Source organism: Perognathus longimembris, chromosome 2, assembly GCF_023159225.1.
Source record: "Perognathus longimembris pacificus isolate PPM17 chromosome 2, ASM2315922v1, whole genome shotgun sequence".
Classification (NCBI taxonomy): domain Eukaryota; kingdom Metazoa; phylum Chordata; class Mammalia; order Rodentia; family Heteromyidae; genus Perognathus; species Perognathus longimembris.
This window is the reverse complement of record NC_063162.1, coordinates 9190375-9209335: the sequence shown is the minus strand read 5'-3', so window position 1 is coordinate 9209335 and position 18961 is coordinate 9190375. Positions and strand designations below refer to the sequence as shown.

Here is an 18961-nt window from a genome sequence, read left to right as displayed (position 1 = left end):
CCTCCTGAATACCTAGAATTATGCTGTGAGCCACCAGTGCCCAGCTTGCTTGTATTTATTATTTTTGCTAATAGTCACACTGAGGCTGGGCCAGGAAAATCCTGGGCAATGTAGACCCATTCTATGCAGAAAAAAGTCACAGGAGATCGGGGCAAGACCATCTAGCACACAGACACAGTGTGTACACATTCCCATGTTCATTTACGTTATGAGGTTTCTGATTTCAGTGAAAGCTGCTTCTTGAAAGACGGGTGCGGCATGACGGTGCAGACCGCTGCAGCCTATTCTACAATGCATTATTTATGGATGCTATGATGTCATAGCTAATGGAGATTTTTTTCCCCCAGACATTAATTCCCTAGAAATCCACACTCAAAAAGCACCTACAACACTCCTCAGAACAGAACACTGGCAGCTTGAATTTCTGCTGTTAATCTGCAGAAAGGTCTACATCATGATCTAGCAATGGACGATTTCCCCAGGTCAAATAACATTTTAGTAAGCTCTCAGTATCTTCCTACCTCAACGGCAAAGGGAATTGTATCCTCAGAAGATCAGTCTTAAGTACTCCCAAACTCCAAAATTTAACAGACACCAAAGTAAATAGTCAAGCCCAGGAAAAGGCAGAGAAATTAACTCTAAATTCCAAAGCAATTTCATGTAATGTATGCATGCGTATGCACACGCACGCACACATCCCATCCTCCTTTCAAAATATTCTCTACTTCTCTAGTGACGTTTCAAGTTACATACCCCATATATTTATTTAAAAACCTACCATCATCCATACCACACGAAGAGGACTACATTAAAAAAAAATTCAGCCCAATTTAAAATAAAGAGTCCATTTGCTCTAAATGGCGATCTACAAATGGCAGGGAAGAAACAGCATCATGGAAACTCTATATCTAAATATCACTTAAGTTTGTAGTTTGTAGAGTTTGTAGACTCTAGTTTGTAGTTCTGAGAACTACCTAGCAGGCATTCAATGCCCTGGCTGAGCAGATGTGAGCTACAGATAGTAGAGAATAATAATGAAAGTGACAATGTTTTAAAACAATCATAATAGCAAGCATGCATGATAAAGAGCAGAAAGACCTACGGCAGAAAGCTGGCTCAGCTCAGGAAGGGAGCATCAAGGCATTTTCCCAGGAGAGCTCCGGCCTTGAAGCGCATCAAACAGCACTCTGGGGCGCCTGGGCACTTGTGTGTGCACAGTACCCCCCCTCCCCCCGTCCCTGCCCACCCTGGACCCCAGCAAGAGCAAGCGAAGACCACGAAGGGAGTAGGGAGGGGGCATTCCTCACGCTCCATGCTCTGGGTCCGCTCGGGCTGTTCCACGCTGCTTTCTCTGGGCTGCTTTGTGAGAGAAAGGCAGGGACTATCGGGCTCTCCAGCACCCTTAGGTCCAGACAAAAAGCAAGCCTCAACATCCTCTTTTGAGTGGACTAAACAACAGATGGCCACTGACTGGTTTCCAGTGTCTATTAGAGGGAAGGAAATAAGAAGGCCCAACTGTTTATTTGTAGCCTCCCCACTTTCTAGACAGAGGCTCAGAGCAAAGAAAATGACCCGGCGGTCCCATCCTGAGCTAAAAATGAAGATGGCCATTGATTTTCTTACTTCCCAGAAGCCCCTGTGATTCCTCCGAGGCTTCCCTTCTGTTCTCTTCTTGGCTCCCTGCTCTGGCCTCAGGTTCAGAGCTAAGGGGTAGCTGTGTGGGGTGGAGGGCTCCTAGCCTGCATAAGGCCCTTGGTGAACCCCCAGCTCTGCAAAAATACTTATGAATTCATCTAATGTTTTTTAAGCTAAAGTGACTTTTCCCCTTGAGGACCGTATGCTTCTTAATCATCAGGGCTGTGTCTTCCGCAGGGCTGGCCTCCTGTCTGGCTCTCCTGTAGTCACGATCAATGACTCCCGAGGAATGAGCTGCGCTGGACACTGAGAGAAGGCGTCAGAGGGCACAGAAAGGAAGATGACGGCAACTAGAAGTAGCTAACATTCACTAAGCACCTACTGTAACTATCCACACTTTCCCATGGGTAGCCCCATCTTACAGAGTAAGGAAAGTGGGGTACAGAGAGGTAAAGTAACTTGTTAAAAAAAAAAAAAAGAAAGGAACCAGGCACCGGTGGCTCCTGTCTATAAATCCTAGCCTACTTTAGGAGAGTGAGGATTGCGGTTCAAAGCCAGACTGGGCAGAAAAGTCAGTGAGACTCTTCTCTCCAACAAGCAAAAAGCCAGAAGAAGAAGAAGAAGAGTGACTCAAGTGGTAGAACTTTAGCCTTGAGCAAAAAAAGCAAGAGGGAAAATGAGACCCTAAATTCAAGCCCCAGTACAGGCACTGGAAGAAGAAAGGAGAAAGGAGAGAAGAGGAGGAGGAGGGGGGGGAGGAGAGGAGGAAGAAAAGGAGGAGGAGGAGGAGGGGGAGGAGAGGAGGAAGAAAAGGAGGAGGAGGAGGAGGCGGAAGAGGAAGAAGAAGAAGAGGAGGAGGAGGAGGAGGAAGAGGAGGAGGAGGAGGGAGAGGAGGGGAGGAGGGGGAGGAGGAGGAGGGAGAGGAGGAGGAGGGGGAGGAGGAGGAGGAGGGGGAGGGGGAGGGGGAGGAGGAGGAGGGAGAGGAGGGGAAGAGGGGGAGGAGGGGGAGGAGGAGGAGGAGGAGGGGGAGGAGGAGGAGGAGGGGGAGAAGGAGGAGGAGGGGGAGGAGGAGGAGGAGGGGGAGGAGGAGGAGGAGGAAGAGAAGAGGAAGAAGAAGAAGAGGAGGAGGAGGAAGAGGAGGAGGAGAAGAGGAAGAAGAAAAAGAAGAAGAAGAAGAAGAGGAGGAGGAGGAGGAGGAGGAGGAGGAGGGGAAGGGGAAGAAGAGGAGGAAGTGGAAGAGGAAGGGGAAGAAGAAGCAACAACCAGAGCAAGGAAGGGAAGCTCGGAGCTCTTGCTCTCTCTCTCTCTCTCTCTCTCTCTCTCTCTCTCTCTCACACACACACACACACACACACACACACACACACACTCCCCCAACCCTCATACACCCAGGAAGACTGGCTGCAGAGCCTGGGAAGAAAAGCAGTGTAAAAGAGTCAATAAATGGCCAGGCTCCATGCCTGTAATCCTAACTACCCAGGAGGCTGAGGTCTGAGGATCACAATTCAAACCCAGCCCAGCCAGGAAAGTCCATGAGACTCTTATCTCCAATTAACCACCAGAAAACTGGAAGTGGCACTGTGGCTCAAGTGGCAGAGTGCTAGCCTTGAGCTGAAGAGCTCAGGGACACTGCTCAGGCCCAGAGTTCAAGCCCCAAGACCGACAAAAATAAAAATAGATTCAGGGCTGGGGATACGGCCTAGTGGCAAGAGTGCTTGCCTCGTATACATGAAGCCCTGGGTTCAATTCCCCAGCACCACATATATAGAAAATGGCCAGAAGTGGCGCTGTGGCTCAAGTGGTAAGAGTGCTAGCCTTGAGCAAAAAGAGGCCAGGGACTGTGCTCAGGCCCTGAGTCCAAGGCCCAGGACTGGCAAAAAAAAAAAAAAAAAAAAAAAATAGATTCAATAAATGAAGGAAGCACCATGAATTAAGATGGGACCAGAAGTTGCCTGGTTACCTTCATATCTATTCTGTGTGTGTGTGTGTGTGTGTGTGTGTGTGTGTGTGTGTGTGTGTTTGGGGGAAATACTAGGGCTTGAACTCAAGACCTTGTGCTTGTTAGTGTATTCTATTACATGGAGCCATGTCTCTAGTCCTTTTTTGTCCTGGTTATTTTAAAGAAAACATCTTGATGCCAGGCTGGCCTGTAGGACAAGTCTGTTTACACGCTCCACACAGCTGGGACAACAGGCTCCTACCTCCACTCTCAGGTGTATTAGTGGAAATGGGGTCTTGCAGTTTTTCTTGGGCTGACCTTGAACTACAATCTTCCTGATGCCCACTTTCCAAACAGCTAGGATTACAGGCATGAGCCACTCTGCCGACCTTCTAAATCTAGGTAAGCAGGTGACTAGCTATTCATCATGCATATTCAGGTAGCCCTAGACTAAGTCCCAAGGCATGTCCTCTGTCTCAAGACATTTCCTCTGCTAAGGGCCGGCTTAGGACAAATCCCCGTCCCTTCGTGAGCTCCGTGGCGTGGGGACAGCTCCTTCCCGCTCCCTTCTGCTCAGCACGCTGCACTGCCCGGGGGCGGGGGACAGGGGGACAGCGAAGCCTGAAGCAGGGTGAGCAAAGCCTTGGGACAAATCGGAGAATACACTGGAGGAACAAAAGGCACAGAGGTGGGGGTGTCTATCCCCTCAGACCCAGAGTGGGGAGTGTAAGGCCCGCCCTGGGAGGGCTCCAAGCAGATGCCCCCCACCTGGTGAAGTCTCCACCCAGTTACCTGGGTAACCGGCATACCTGGAGGCAGTCACCTCCCCCTTCCCGGAGGTCACATCCTAATCTACCTGGCCACACCTACCTGCCCCTACCCTAGATAAGGCAGGGCGGGGTGGGCTGGGGGTGGCCCCTTCTCTCCGGCCATGCATCATCTCAGCCACGGGCCAGCAATTCAGTAATAAACTTTCTCTCCTGCCTGAATACCTCGTGGTGTTCTCCTTTATCGGCTACCTACTTTAAAAACAGGTTCCAGGGGTACTAGAACAGGGAGGAAAGGTGGGCCAGGCTAGGGGTGTCCCTGAGCAGCCCACAGAGGGGCAGCCGGGCTGGCCACGCTGGCCTGAGCTCGTGGCAGAGCCGGGAAGTCTGTAGGGGACTGTCTCCATGCAGGGGACGCCTCCTGACAGCTCTTATCAGGGGCTGCTGCGCCTGCCCGGGCCCCCTCAGCTCCCACGGCCACCCCCAGGCTGCTGCAGCGGACGGCTATCTGGGGAAGCAGAAGGAACCGGTGGAAGTATATTTAGTACCATTGAAACAGCAGGTTCCAGCCTCAGAGGGCTGAGAGGATTACTCAGCCTGGAGAGGGGAGCAGCTCCTTCACCCAGGAAACACTAAGAAATGCCCACGCCAGGCCCCAGCCCAGGTCTCCAAGTCTGTCACCCGTGAGGAAACGAGACAGAAGACCAAATTCAGGCTGGGCATGGGTGGCTCACGCCTGTAATCCTAGTTACTCGGGAGGTGGAGATGTGAGGGCGGCGATTCAAAGCCAGCCTGAGCAGCGAAGTCTGTGAGACGCTGCTCCCAGTAACCAGCAGCAAGCCCGAAGTGACGAGGTGGGCAAGTGGTAGAGACCCAGCCTCGAGCAAAAAAAGGTAAGGAAACGCACTCAAGCCTGAGTTCAAGCCCCAGTACTAGCACACACACACACACATTAATTAATTACAGACCAGTGGTAGCCAAGAAAGCATCAGGAACCCCCCCCCTCCACCCGCCCACCGTCGGTAGGCTTCACTTGGGGGTCAGAAGTTGGGTCTACAGACTCAGAGGGCTCCTGGGCGGACTTCACGGGCACAAGATATCTTCCCGGGCCTGGCCGCTCTGTCCCCGCGGGCCAGGCCGACCTCCTTCTCCTGAACCAGCCCATGAGGCTCTGCAGAAAAGTGTCCCCAGCTGCCAAGATGCTCCGCTGCTGGGTTGTTAAAACAAAGACGTTAAACTGCTATGCAGACTGTCATCTTTAAATAAAAACTTAAGCCCAGCCATAAATCTGCAACGGTTCCCAAGAGTTTAATGGGATAATGTACAACAGGCCCGGGTGGCCTGCCTGGCAGGGTGAGAATCCTCCTGACAGGTCACCCCTTGACCTGGCTTGGGGGAGCCACGAGGGGGAGGGGGAGGCAGACGTGTGACCCCAACGTTGCTTGTCAGTTGTGCACCTTCCAATAATGCGAGTTGTTGTGAGGGACAAGCTGAGTACCCCAGGACCAGCACACACACACACACACACACACACAGCCAACTCACCTCCCCATGACTGAAATGGCAAATCCGAGCCATGGGTCCAAATGCATGCACGCATGCGCGTGCCATAATGAGGTTTGAACTGAGGGCATGAGTGCTGTCCCTTAGCTTTGTTGCTCCAGGCTGGCACTCCTATCACTAGAGTCACAGCTCTACTTCAGGCTTTTTGCTGGTGAACTGGAGATGAGTCTCTCAGGCTTTTCTGCCCAGGCTGGCTTGGAACTGTGATCCTCAGATCTCAGCCTCCTGAGTGGCTAGGATCACAGGCGTGAGCCACCGGCGCCCAGCTGGAAGCTCACTTCTATCAAGCTCCCTCCAGCCCCATCTAGTTAGTGGAAGGCACACTGCAAAAGCTTGAAAGGAGACTAATTCCTCTGGACCTTGGAAGTAGGGGTAAGAATGCAAAGCCCTCCTTTTACAGGTATCACTTCAATCAGATTTTGCAGGAGGTCTAATGAGAGGCTCTCTAGGAGACAGGATTGCAGCCAGGCCCAACTCAGTGCTCATGCAGGGGTGGATCTTGCTTTTGTGGGGCCTGAGCTTATACAATTTCAAGAGACTCTTTAAGAAAAAAATAATTCGGCTGGGGGTGGCTTGGTGGGAGAGTGCTTGCTTAGCATATGCAGGACCCTGAGTCCAATTCCGAGATCTGAAGGAAAAGAAATCAAGATTCCCACCCCAAAGTCAGTAGAATCTACACTTGGCTGGCTTCCCAAGACTTCTGCCCGTGGCCCTCATTCTCCCTGTCTCATTTGGCTCCTTTTCCTGCTGCTGGCTCTGGTGACCACCTGGCAGGGGCTCATGTCTCCTTGCCTGTGGAGAGCATGCATTTACCTAAACATTCCAAGGAAATCCAGCTTGGGACAGGCAGGCTACTGACCCCCCCACCCCATCCCATCTCAGCAGGCTTTAAGTCTGTTGCCCTGATTCAGGTACAGCACACTGCGGTTCCAGAAACTGCCCTAAGTCTTTTTTGGGAGGGTACAACCTGGCCAAAAAAAAAAAAAAAATGCAAAACCACCCTAAATCCATGTGTCTCCCATGATTCATTGGTTCTATTTGTGAGTCTTCATCCCAAATATGATCCAAAGCAATGAGCAACCTGCATGGAGATATTCGTGGCAGCTCTATTTATACTAGGATAAAACAGAAAAGACAGAGCTAGTAAACGATACACGTTTCTCATGTGCCAGGCTTGCAGGTTTTAGTGAAGGTAAGCCCGGGGCCCTGTGAAACCCACTTTACTGGTGGGGAAACTCACCCCCAAGGCGCCAAGCCTTGATTTCTAGCATCTGCTGATTTCCATGATGTAAATAAATATATATATATATATATATATATATATATATATATATATATCACCATGGCTAATTTCAAGCTTAGCAACCAGTTCCCAAATTTCTTGAATATTTAACAAGTGACTTTTTTTTTTTTTTAATGCCACACTGGGCCTTGGGCTCTTCCTTAGCTTATCAGCTCAAAGGATGGAATTCTACCACTTGAGTCACTGGCTAACTGGAAATGAGTCTCACAAACTTTCCTGCCTGGACTACTTTAAAGCTAGATCCTCAGATGTCAGCCTCTCGAGTAGATAGGATTACAGACATGAACCACCAACACCCGGCTCAACAATCGGCTCTTGCAAGCCGGTTTGGGCCAAACCTAATGCAACATATTTGAAACTGCAGCCCTTAGAGGCGCTGCGACTTGTTCAGTGTCAGATCTTCAGGGCTGCACTCCAGAATGCAAGTTCCAATCACCACACGGCAAGGTCCGCGCGCACCCATCATCCACACCCTCTGACCACTGACAGTATATAATAGCGTTACAGTAACCCTAGGAAACCTGAGTTTATTAAAGCTGTCCTAAACATGTAAGTGGAATGATCTGCCTAAGCTGGACGGGTGGAGGGCAGGCAGGCTCCAATGAAGTGCTCAATGAGGAGATTCGCGGGCGCAGGCTGCCCCGTGGTGGAGGTGCCATCCAGATCCAGACCGGATGGCTGCAGCCTCTCACACCACGCTTGATGTGAGGGGAGGCGGGAGCCGCCGCCGTGCCACCTCGGGGCGCTTTGCAGAAGCGAATTGCTGGAGGGGGCGACAGGGAAGCTCTGAACCAGAGCCAGGCGGGGGGAGTTGGAAAGCTCCTCCTAGCAGGTGTGTGGCTTGGGGCGAGTTAACCCAACACTCCTAGCTTCGGTTCCCCCCTCTGGCCGGGGTGAGGAGACAGCACTGGCGACGTGGTCCGCAGGAAGCGCTCGCGCTCCGCGGGTCCGGGCCGGTGTGACGCCCGAAGGGGGCGCGTGGTTCCCGAGGTCCCGCCGGGCTGTGGCGGAGGATGGTCCGCGACGACGGCCCCGGCTGCCATGTCAGGGCTTGGCCCAGGCAAACCACTCGGGCACCTTCTCCACGCCGGCGGGGAGCCACCTTCGCGGCCCCACGGCCCCCGGGATGCCCGAGGTCCCGCCGCGCCTCCCTCCCCACCCCGGGCGGGCGGGCGCCCATCCCACCAACGCCCGCCGCCCGGAGGAGGGAGAGCCCGCCGCCCGGCGTGCGGCTTCCAGAACCTGGATCCCACACTCCACCTCCAGAGTTTGGGGGGTTTTGGTTCTTCTTTCCCACCCAGGCGCTCATTAAAAAGCAAACCCCGGCTCTTCCCCCTTCCAGCCAAACTTCCTCCCCGCGCGACTCTGCAGCCCCGCGCTCGGCCGCCCGGCTGCGAGCCCGGGGAGCGCGCACCGAGCCCCGGGGCAGCGGCGGGGCAGCCGGGGCGCCCGTCGGGGAGGCACCTCCAAGCCACGCCCGAGTCCCCGAGGCCGGGAAGGATGCCCGGCGGGCAGCGCCGGCAGGGGCGGCTCCTCGCGGTCTCCCCCCGCGGAGTCCCGGTCGCCGGCCCCGCGGGTCCCGGAGCCGCTTACCTGACGGCGGCCGCTTCCTGCTCAGGCGGCTCACGGCGCGGTTGAACATCGCCGCGGGTGCCCGGGCTCCCAAGGTGGAGCAGCCCCGCGGCGCGGCGGCCGAGCCCCAGGAAAGCGAGGAGGAGGAGGAGGACGGTGAGGGAGGGAAGGAGGAGGGCGCCGAGGGCAGGGAGGAGGAGGAGGAGCCCGCGCGGCTCCGCCCCGGCGCGCCCGGCCCCCGCCCGCCGCCTCCTCCCCGCGGGGCGCCGCGTGGCGCGCTCCTCGCGCCCAGCCCGCCCGCGCCGGGGGGACCCCCGCCCCCCTCACCCCGGTGATCCCCATCCCGGAGCCCGGGATGCCAAGCACACCCGAAGGGAACCGGCGCCGCCCAGGACTTCGGAGCCCCGCCCGGGGGGCTGGCGGGGGCCGGGACCCCTTTCGTGCCCCGCTCTCCCCCTCATCCCCGGGCCGGGCTTTCCACTCCCCAGCCCACCCCGGCTTCCCGCCCGCTCCCGGCAGCCCGGGATGTGTGGGGGGGGGGGTGTGTGTTGGGGGGGGGGGGGGACTGGCTTGACGAGGCGGGCGCGCGGCTCCACCGCCGTGGCGTCCCCCACCCCGGCGATCGGAGCTCCCCGGTCCTTGCCGTGCGGCGCCGCCAGGGCTCCGGGGCGGCCGCGGGGCGGTGCGGGGCCCGCGCGCGGGAGTCGTGCCGCCGCGAGTGGGCGCCAGGAAGCTGGCGCCGTGCGTCCTGGGCCCGAGGCCCCGGGGACGCGCGCGCGCGCGGCGCCCCGACTCCTCGGTAACTTGGGGGACCACGGCGGTCGCCGGCGGCAGGAACTTCTCGCCTCCAGACTGGAACCGCTCAGGTCCCCCCAGGACTCCGGGTCCCGTCGCCTCCCCCCCCCCCCCCTCTCCGCCGGTCACCTGCGCAGCGCGCCACCCCGCCTCGTCTGTCGGCTGAGTTCTTCCACAAAGCTGCCCGAGGAGGAATCGGGGTCATGAGCCCCATTTTCTTGAGCATTTAGTTTGCAAGGAATTGCCTTTCTGGCGAGTTTTTTTTTTTTCCCTTCCCTTTCTCCTTGTGTATCTGGCTTTGTCTCTAAATTGGTCTTTATTTTTAGCTGTACTAATTGCTATTTTTCTAAGCATTCCCCAGTCGTCGTCTCCCCCCCCCCCCCATTCTTCTGCAGGATTTTCACTAGCTGGCACTTTCTTTTTCATCTTCTATTCTGAGCTTCCTGTTCTGTCCGTTCGTCCTCCCTCTGCCCATCCCACAGTCCCGATCCCACCCCGGCGCTGTCCCTCCGGTCGCCTCTCATTTCTCTCCCGACGCCTCTCAGTGTCCTTTCCCACCGGGCAGCCGCACCCGCCTGCAGACACCGAGCAGAGGAGCCCACGGGGCAGGCGAAGAGCCTCCCAACCGGGCTTCCAGGCCGGTCTTTACAAACGTGGCTCACAGAGGTGGAGCACTGGCTTTGAACACTAGGGCCCCAAGACAGCGTCCAGGCAAGCCCCAGGACCCCCACCCCCCACCCCCAAATGCCCTCTTATAGGCCAACTCCAGGGGCAAGCTTCTGTTCCGTTGAAACAACGCTTGCATAGACTCCGGACTTGGTCAAGAGTGGGATTTTAAATACTGACCGAGTTGGGGATCTCAATGAGATCACTCACTGTGCTTCCTTCACAATAACAGAATTTGTGGGACACACCTCCTGAGAAAACTTCCCCAGAGACTAAATCACAAGTAATCCTAAGGCAGGAAATAAGGAGACAAACAATGGCAGAAGTCGGGCCCAGCCAGCCAAACGCTCTGCTCGGCGTCTTTCCTGAGCTAAGAACCTCAGCCCTTTCCCAAATTAAGGGGAAAAATCGGAACAGCTTCAAATCACTTTTACCGTCCCATTATCATATCAAATAGTACTAAAGACCATGACTAAGGATTAACATAACGTATACAGTTTAATTTTTTTTTGTTGTTGTTTGGGGGACTCTAAGTGTCCAACAATCCAAAAGCCGGTTTTCAATGTGTAGTGTGCTGAAGACCAAAACAATGAAAGTTATAAAACCTCTTCCCTACCAGAGCACACATTCAGGTCCTGCCTGTAGTTTTCTTCTGCCTTGGAGCCGCCCAGCACCAAGTTCAGTCCAGCGCTCTCACCCCTAGCCCCCCCCCCCCAATCCTGCCCCCCCTCAGGCTTCCAAACCATGCTAGCCTATTTGTGAAAGAAGACACTTTTTTTTTTTTGCCAGTCCTGGGGCTTGAACTCAGAGCCTGAGCACTGTCCCTGCCTTCTTTTTGCTCAAGGCTAGCACTCTACCACTTGAGCCACAGTGCCACTTCTGTCTTTTTCTATATATGTGGTGCTGAAGAATCCAACCCAGGGCTTCATTTATGCAAGGCAAGTACTCTACCACTAGGCCATATTCTCAGCCCTCAAGAAGAAACTTTTTGCCTTTGGTTCAATGACCTTCAGATCAGGTGAGAAGAAAAAGCCTGGAGTAAGTCTCCCAAAAACAAAATTCAGAAGGCTTTTGAGGTCAACATGTTTTACTCAGAAACCTTAAAGAAAATGGAAAGCTATGAATCTATTTTAGAGTTTCTCTCTTATGACCAGGATTACAAGACTATGTAAGGCCAGTTGGAAGCAGGAAGTAAATACATAAGTACCCTCTCTACTAGAGGTAGAGAGGCCTGGGTACCAAGCCTGACCATGCAGAGGTCCAGCTGTGTCTCCTTGGGCACAGCACAGCCTCAGGGGACCAGAGGAAGGGATGACACCTACATTCCAAGGGGGTGTTGAACAGCAGAAATAAACAAAACAGCATCTGGCCTTGTGCCCAGCACATGTAGGCTCACAAAAATTACTGGCATCTGAATTACTCTTCCTCCTCCTCCAAGACCTGTTTTGATAATAAGCTTTAACCTACACACAGGCAAAAGTGGCTTTTGGATGGTCTGAGAGCTTAGCCCTGTAATCCTTGCTACCTGGAAAGCAGAGATCAAGAGCATCATGGTTGGAGACCAGCATGGTGAAGAAGTTAGTGAGTCTTCATCTCAGTGGACAAGCCAAGTATAATGGTACACATTTGTGATCCCAGCTGTATACATAGGAAACAGGTAGATCACAGGTCGGCCATGCTAAAGGAGACACTCTTATCTGGAAAAATAGCCTAAAGCAAAAAGGGCTATAGGTATGGTACAAGTGGTGAAGTTCAAGCCCCAAGTTCAAGTCCCAAAATAAAGTGGGCTTTGTTTTTTTGGTGTCAGTACTGTGGCTTGAACTCAGAGCCTGGACTCGGTCCCTTAGCTTTTTCACTCAAGGATGGCACTCTACAACTTGAGCCACCCCTCCACGCAACTTTTCAGTGGTTAATTCGAAGAAAGAATCTCATGAACTTTCCTGCCTGCGCTAGGTTCAAACTGTGACCCTCAGATCTCAGCATTTTGAGTAGCTAGGATTACAGGGGTGAGGGACAAGCAGCTCTATTATTATTGTTGTTGTTATTATTATTTAAGTATAGGAAGTTGGCAGGCTACTAATAGTGTGGGGTAAATGTTACAAACCCCAATCCTCGGAAGGTCAGGAGAGGCAAATATAGTACGATGCGTGATTTGGTAGTATTTAGGAGTCTTCAACATGTTTATTAGACAACTAGATATTATTCTACGAGTTGTCATTCATATCAAAGAATAATGCAAAGATTTATGTGTGTGGTAATACTTTTTTCCAGTAGCTGAAAATGCTCACTCGAACATATCCTTTTTGTGTGTGTGATGGTACTGGGGTTGAACTCAGGGCTTGGGTACAGTCCCTTAGCTTTTTCATCCAAGGCTAGCAATCTACCACTTGAGCCACAGCTCTACTATTAGCTTTTTGCTGGTTAATTAGAGCTAAGAGCCTCAGACTTTCTTGGTCAGACTGACTTCAAACCTTGGTCCTCAGATCCCCGCCTCTTGAGTAGCTGAGATTATAGGCATGGGTCCTGACGCCTTTATTTTCTAACACAGTTGTAATAGACTATGTGTAGGCTATTTGACACTGTGAGCACGCGTATGATGCTTCCATTGAAATAAAGCAGGCTATAAACATACAGAACATTTGCAGTTGTATATATTTATATATACAAAGCTACCAGTTAACTACACACCAATGTTTCTAGCATTTACCTCTGGATGACAGGATATTGAGTGATTTGCTTTAGTATATTTCCTTCTTCGTGCAAAATATCTGCAGTGTATGCACTTTGAAATTAGGGCAAGATGGGGGATTCAGTAATAAGAAATGGGTTGAAATCTTCACTGGATTTAGCACTACCAATATGTAAGCCCTCATTTTTTACATTAGCTTTGCTTTCTTAAAACTCTCAATTTCAGGCCAGATTCTGGTGGCTCATGTCTGTAATCCTATCTGCTCAGGAGGCTGAGATCTGAGGACTGCAGTTTGAAGCCAGCCTGACAGAAAAGTCCCATGAGACTCTTATCTCCAATTAACCACTTGAAAACTGGTAGTGGTGCTGTGCTGTGGCTCAAAGTGGTAGAGAGCTAGCCTTGAGCTGAAGAGCTCAGGGACAGTACCCAGGCCCAGAGTTCAAGCCCCACGACTAACAAAAACAAAACAACTCAATTTCCCATGGAAGAAGCAAGCCATCGGCCTTTCCCATCTTTGATCTCTCTTGCATTTACAGTCACACGTTCCTGGCATATCACAGCTCAAAGGAGGAGTCATCATCTTGTGCTGCAGATGAGAAAACCGAGGCTTAGACAGCAGCAGAACCTGTGTTTGGCAGGTCCTGACTGTGGGCAGGAGTATCACTGGAGAGCGCCTCTCCCTGGAGCTACTCTGTATCCATGAAGATGCATGAAGACAGTGTATATATGCCTCAGTCCTAGTCAGACTTTCCATTTAAACAAGACAGATTAATTCTATCAGCTTATACTGAAACTTGCATTTCTCCATTCTCAAAACAATCAGCTTGTAAAAATAGAAAGAAGTCCTGTTATCTGTGTCACTGTGGATAAACTTGGAAGGCATGAGGCTAAATGAAATAAGCCAGAGCCAGAGAGACAAATAACACAATTCAATCTAGGAGTGTCAAATTTATGGGAATTGAAAGGAGGAGGGCAGTTCAGGTGTCAGGGAGATGTTGTTGAAAGATGTAGTTGTAAGATGAACGAGTTGCAGGACCTCATTCAGCGTGGGACCTGAGGGGCTTACTCAACAATCACATTGTAGACACTGTAAACCTACTATATACTTAGAATATTTAGTTTTGACTTGTCAATTACCTTTAAAGTTTTTATTAACAGCCATTAGTTGTACAAGGGGGTTGTTTTTGTTTTGCCAGTCCTGGGGCTTGAACTCAGGGCCTGAGCACTGTCCCTGGCTTCTTTTTGCTCAAGGCTAGCACTCTGCCACTTGAGTCACAGCACCACTTCTGGCCGTTTTCTATATATGTGGTGCTGGGGAATCGAACCCAGGGCTTCATGTATACGAGGTGAGCACTTTACCAGTAGGCCATATTCCCAGCCCCACAAGGGAGTTATATTGTGATACTTCCATACATGCACACAGCCCCCAGTCTAATGTTCTGTCACTGTCCCTCAGCCTCCAGTTAACTTTGTGACAGTACTGATGCTTGAACCCAGGGCCTGTACTCTTACTCGGCTTTTTTTTTTCTCAAGCCTAGCACTCTACCCCTTGAGCCACACCTCCAGTTCAAGCCTTTTGCTGGTTAACTGTAGATAAAGAGTGTCACAGACTTTTTTGCTCAGGCTCGCTTTGAACCTCAATCTTCAGATCTCAGCCTCGTGAGTAGCTAGGATTACAGGCTTGGGCCACTAGCACCTAGCTGTTATGAACTATTTTTAAATGAAATAACACACTTTAATACAAAACAAGGGGTTGAGGGAGTGGCTGTTGGTAGTACGCTAGCCAATGAGTGAAAGGCAGCGTTAGGCACGGAGTCTGAATCCTGGTCTCAGACCTAAAACACAAAAACACCTAAAACGTGTCATGTCCCCATTTCACTGCGGCCCAGCCCGGCTGGACTCCTCGGAGTTGTCTTCTCTCTGCTCCCCATCTCCACCACCCAGGGGTGCTGTTCTCCTTGAGAAATCCAGCCCTGTCCTCAGCCCGCCTTCCCTGATGGTCCTGGGGATTTTATCCTGTCAAGAGCTCCTTCCCCTCTGCCTTCTAGAACAGCATCCCCTTCAGTCCTTCTCCTTCTGCCAGGGCTGCTGTCCCCACCGCCACCTCCCCCAACCCGAGTGCTGGGGCACGGTGTGCCTGACCCTTGGACTCACTTTTCTCATTGCCTCTGAATAACATCCATTAAAAAAAAAATCGCTAGAGCCAGGAGCTTAGCCAGGAAAAAGCCAGAAGTAGAGGGGTGGCTCAAGTGATGGAGCCAGCACCTTGAGCGAGAAAGCTAAGGGGCAGCACCCAGATCCTGAGTTCAAGCAAGGCTCTGTGTTGGCCCTCAATAAACAAGTATCAACTTTAATTTTTGGAGAAATGTTAAGTTCACAGCAAAAGTGAACAGAAACTTAAGTTGTCCTGTTTTCCCCTGCACAAGCCCCCTTCTCCCGCACAGCAGACCTCCTGCACCTGGGTGGCGATGACGAGCCTGCCCTGCCCCGGCCACGTCAAGGGCCACCTTCAGACCGCAGAGCCCCCGCCCCTGGACCTTCAGCCTAGATTCTTGGCTTGGCTTCAAGGACCCTCATGCTCACCGTATTCAAAACACAACCCTTCTCCTGCCCACACCTGCTCTGTCCCCGTGAAGGGCAGCCACGCAGCCACCGCCCAGGCACTCATCTCAGAGCCAACGCCCGTCTAGTCCACCTAGGAACCTTCCAGATAAACCCAGAGCCCCCTACTTCTGGCCAACTCCACCTTGTCCAAGTCACCAACTCTGCATGGATACGGCAGAGGCCTCCTAACAGGGTCTGCTCGCAAGGCGATCCCTCCCCAGGCGTCTCGCGGTGTCAGTCCTCTGCCCGCCGCTGGGTGGCAGCACTGCGTCGCACCGAAAGGAAGCCCAGGGCCACAGAGACCCGCGGTCAAGTCGGCAACATGCAAAGTCAAGAGAAGGCCCCGCCACCTCCCAAACTCCACCGACACAACCCGAGTGGAACTATTTCCTCACCTGACGCCATCTACACGAATGCATCCACTTTGGGGGAAATTCTAAGCTGTTCATATGATGCAAACTTTTCTGCAAAATCTTATTAAAAACCTTTTCTGCATTGTGTGTGTGTGTGTGTTGGAGGTAAGGTAAGAAGACATTGCAAGCTGGCGCTGTAGCTCAGTTGTACAGCACGTGTCTAGCACACCTGAAGTCCAGGATTCAATCCCCAACACCACACAGACACTGCAGTGAAAGGCATTGAAAGGCATAAAAAAAATATACATGAGGGTATAAAAGAATAGATCAAAATAAGACCTATTAAGGTGACGATTTCTTTTTTGATTTTGCATTGTCATCTGTCTAGTAAGCATAATAAACCCATCAGAAAATCTAAGGTTGAAACAAAGCATTTGCTTGACATAGTAAGTATCAGGAAGGCTCTATTTGTCTGGTATTGTTTTTGTTGCCAGTCCCAGGGCTTGAACTCAGGGCCTGAGCACTGTCCCTGGCTTCTTTTTGCTCAAGGCTAGCACTCTGCCACTTGAGCCACAGCGCCACTTCCGGCTTTTCCTATATATGTGGTGCCGAGGAATCGAATCCAGGGCTTCATATATACGAGGTGAGCAGTTTACCACTAGGCCATATTCCCAGCCCCCCGAAAGGCTCTATTTGTGAAAAAGCACAGTTTTCACATCTATTAAGATCTAAAAGCTCTATATTTTACAGGACATCCAGATTCAAGGTACACATTTAAGACCCAATCAAATGAAGAATAGTTTTTAGTAAACATTTGGCCCTCAAGATAGAAAGGCCAAATATCATTCGATGACACACGTTTAATTTTACCCTACCCTGGGGGATATCAAGCGGTGGAGGAACAGCAGTTAGCATTTCCAAGGTTTGCTAACGTCTTCCTAACTTGCTTTACTTACTTAGCTCTTACAATGAAGCTCTTACAAAAGAGCTTACTTAGCTCTTACAATGAAGAAACTTCCTACTATGCTAGTGTATAAACAAAATTCTGAAGCACACATTAAAAAGGGCCACTTCAGGGCTGGGGATATAGCCTAGTGGCAAGAGTGCCTGCCTCGGATACACGAGGCCCTAGGTTCGATTCCCCAGCACCACATATACAGAAAACGGCCAGAAGCGGCGCTGTGGCTCAAGTGGCAGAGTGCTAGCCTTGAGCGGGAAGAAGCCAGGGACAGTGCTCAGGCCCTGAGTCCAAGGCCCAGGACTGGCCAAAAAAAAAAAAAAAGGGCCACTTCAAGCACTAGTTCCACTGTGGTCACACTCAGATCTCAGAAACCCAATCCTGCCACACTGGCGGCTCGCCCTTCTTCCTGAAAAGCAGCCCTCCCCAAGCTATCTGCACCCCAACTATCCCATCTTCAAGAGTGCTGAGCAGGGGGCTGGGGATATAGCCTAGTGGCAAGAGTGCCTGCCTCGGATACACGAGGCCCTAGGTTCAATTCCCCAGTACCACATATACAGAAAATGGCCAGAAGCGGCGCTGTGGCTCAAGTGGCAGAGTGCTAGCCTTGAGCGGGAAGAAGCCAGGGACAGTGCTCAGGCCCTGAGTTCAAGGCCCAGGACTGGCCAAAAAAAAAAAAAAAAAAAAAAAAAGAGTGCTGAGCAGGAGCTCTGACCTGGCACACCCAAGCATTACCGTTCCAAGTGCATTTCCATCACTTCAGAAAGATACTTGGCAAACTATACTTGGGGGCAGTCACAGAAATCACTGACTCTAAAAAAAGATCAGTGTTACCAGTGTTACTGTGACATGGTCAGTATGGAGGAAGGGCGGGGGGGGGGGGGAAATCTAGGCTAATTCACTCACAACTGTAGAGTCCTCAAACCTGCACTTAAGTACCCAGTTGATTCTAATTAAAGCTACTCTAATAGAACACCAAGTTGTATCCTGGTTTCAAGAGGAAAACTAAAATACATGTTGCTTTTATTTCCTCAGTAGTGTCCTTGAGCTCAACGTTTATAATGTGCCAAGCCCTGTGCAGGCCGTAGAATTTGTGTAGGTTAAGGAAAAGAAAGAAGAGTATCTACTCCATCCTCACGGAGGAAGACAAAGAATTGAATACAGCCAGGTGTGGTGACTCACACATGCAATACTAGGTACTCAGGAGTCTGAGATCTGAGGATCGTTGTTCAAGGTCAGCCTGGGCAGGAACGTCTGTGAAGCTCTTATCGCCAATTAACTACCCAAAAGCTGGAAGTGAAGCTGTGGGTCAAAGTGGTAGCAAAAAAACCCCCTCATGTATAGCACCCAGGCCCTCCCGAGTTCAAGCCAAAGGATCAGTGTGCAGGCGTATGCGTGCACGCACACACTCAATATAGCTAAGCTGCCAGGAATGTGTTGTGCTGTGTTTACAAAGATTTGGACCAGGAAAGGAATGGTGTGAGGCGTAGTAGAGAAGAAAGTCAAATAAGGGCTGTCTCCTGTCAAACCTACACACCTGAGTATACGAAATTAAATGTGAATCTTAAAGCATCTCCTAATCTTACATTTTACTGATTATTGCAAAACACTAATATGTGCTCCAAATCCTAGATTTGATAAAAATGGGTGTCATTAAGCTGAGTGCTGGTGGCTCACACCTGTAATCCTTGCTACTCAGAAGGCTAAAAAAAAAGCAGGAAAGTCCATGAGACTCTTAACCTCCAATTAACTACTCTGCCCCTCACTCCCCCCAAAAAAAGTCAGAAGTAGAGCTCTGGCTCAAGTGGTAGAGTGCTGCTACCCTTAAGCAAAAGCAGCTCAGGGATATTGTCCAGGTTCTAAGGACCAGCAAATGTGCTCAAACGACCATGTGTACGTACACACACACGCGCACACACACACACACACACACACACACGTGTATTATCTTAAGCCAATAGCTCATAAGCCACACCGATATCTAGCCTAGATTACTCACAAACGCTAAATCTTCCCAGGGCTACCTAGGCCCAGGTTGGTGTCCCCTGAATCAAGAGACACCCCCTTAGTTGACTCTCTTCTTCTGTAGTATACATCACCACACCACTCCTTTCCTG

General features: G+C 51.4%; 1 protein-coding gene across 2 annotated transcripts in view; it reads right to left on the bottom strand.

Annotated features, from left to right (window-relative positions):
* Positions 1 to 8929, bottom strand: part of Rgs10 (regulator of G protein signaling 10) — a 36510-nt gene extending 27581 nt beyond the window's left edge. Inside the window, exon 1 of one of the 2 annotated variants that reach the window (XM_048338134.1) lies at positions 8801 to 8929. In XM_048338134.1, the coding sequence (XP_048194091.1) occupies positions 8801 to 8849 (49 nt within the window). In that variant the 5' untranslated portion in view covers positions 8850 to 8929. Of the gene's footprint in view, positions 1 to 1307; positions 1398 to 8800 lie in introns of those variants that run through there. The other variant, XM_048338133.1, reaches the window with a different exon arrangement.
* Between the last annotated feature and the right edge of the window lie 10032 nt (positions 8930 to 18961).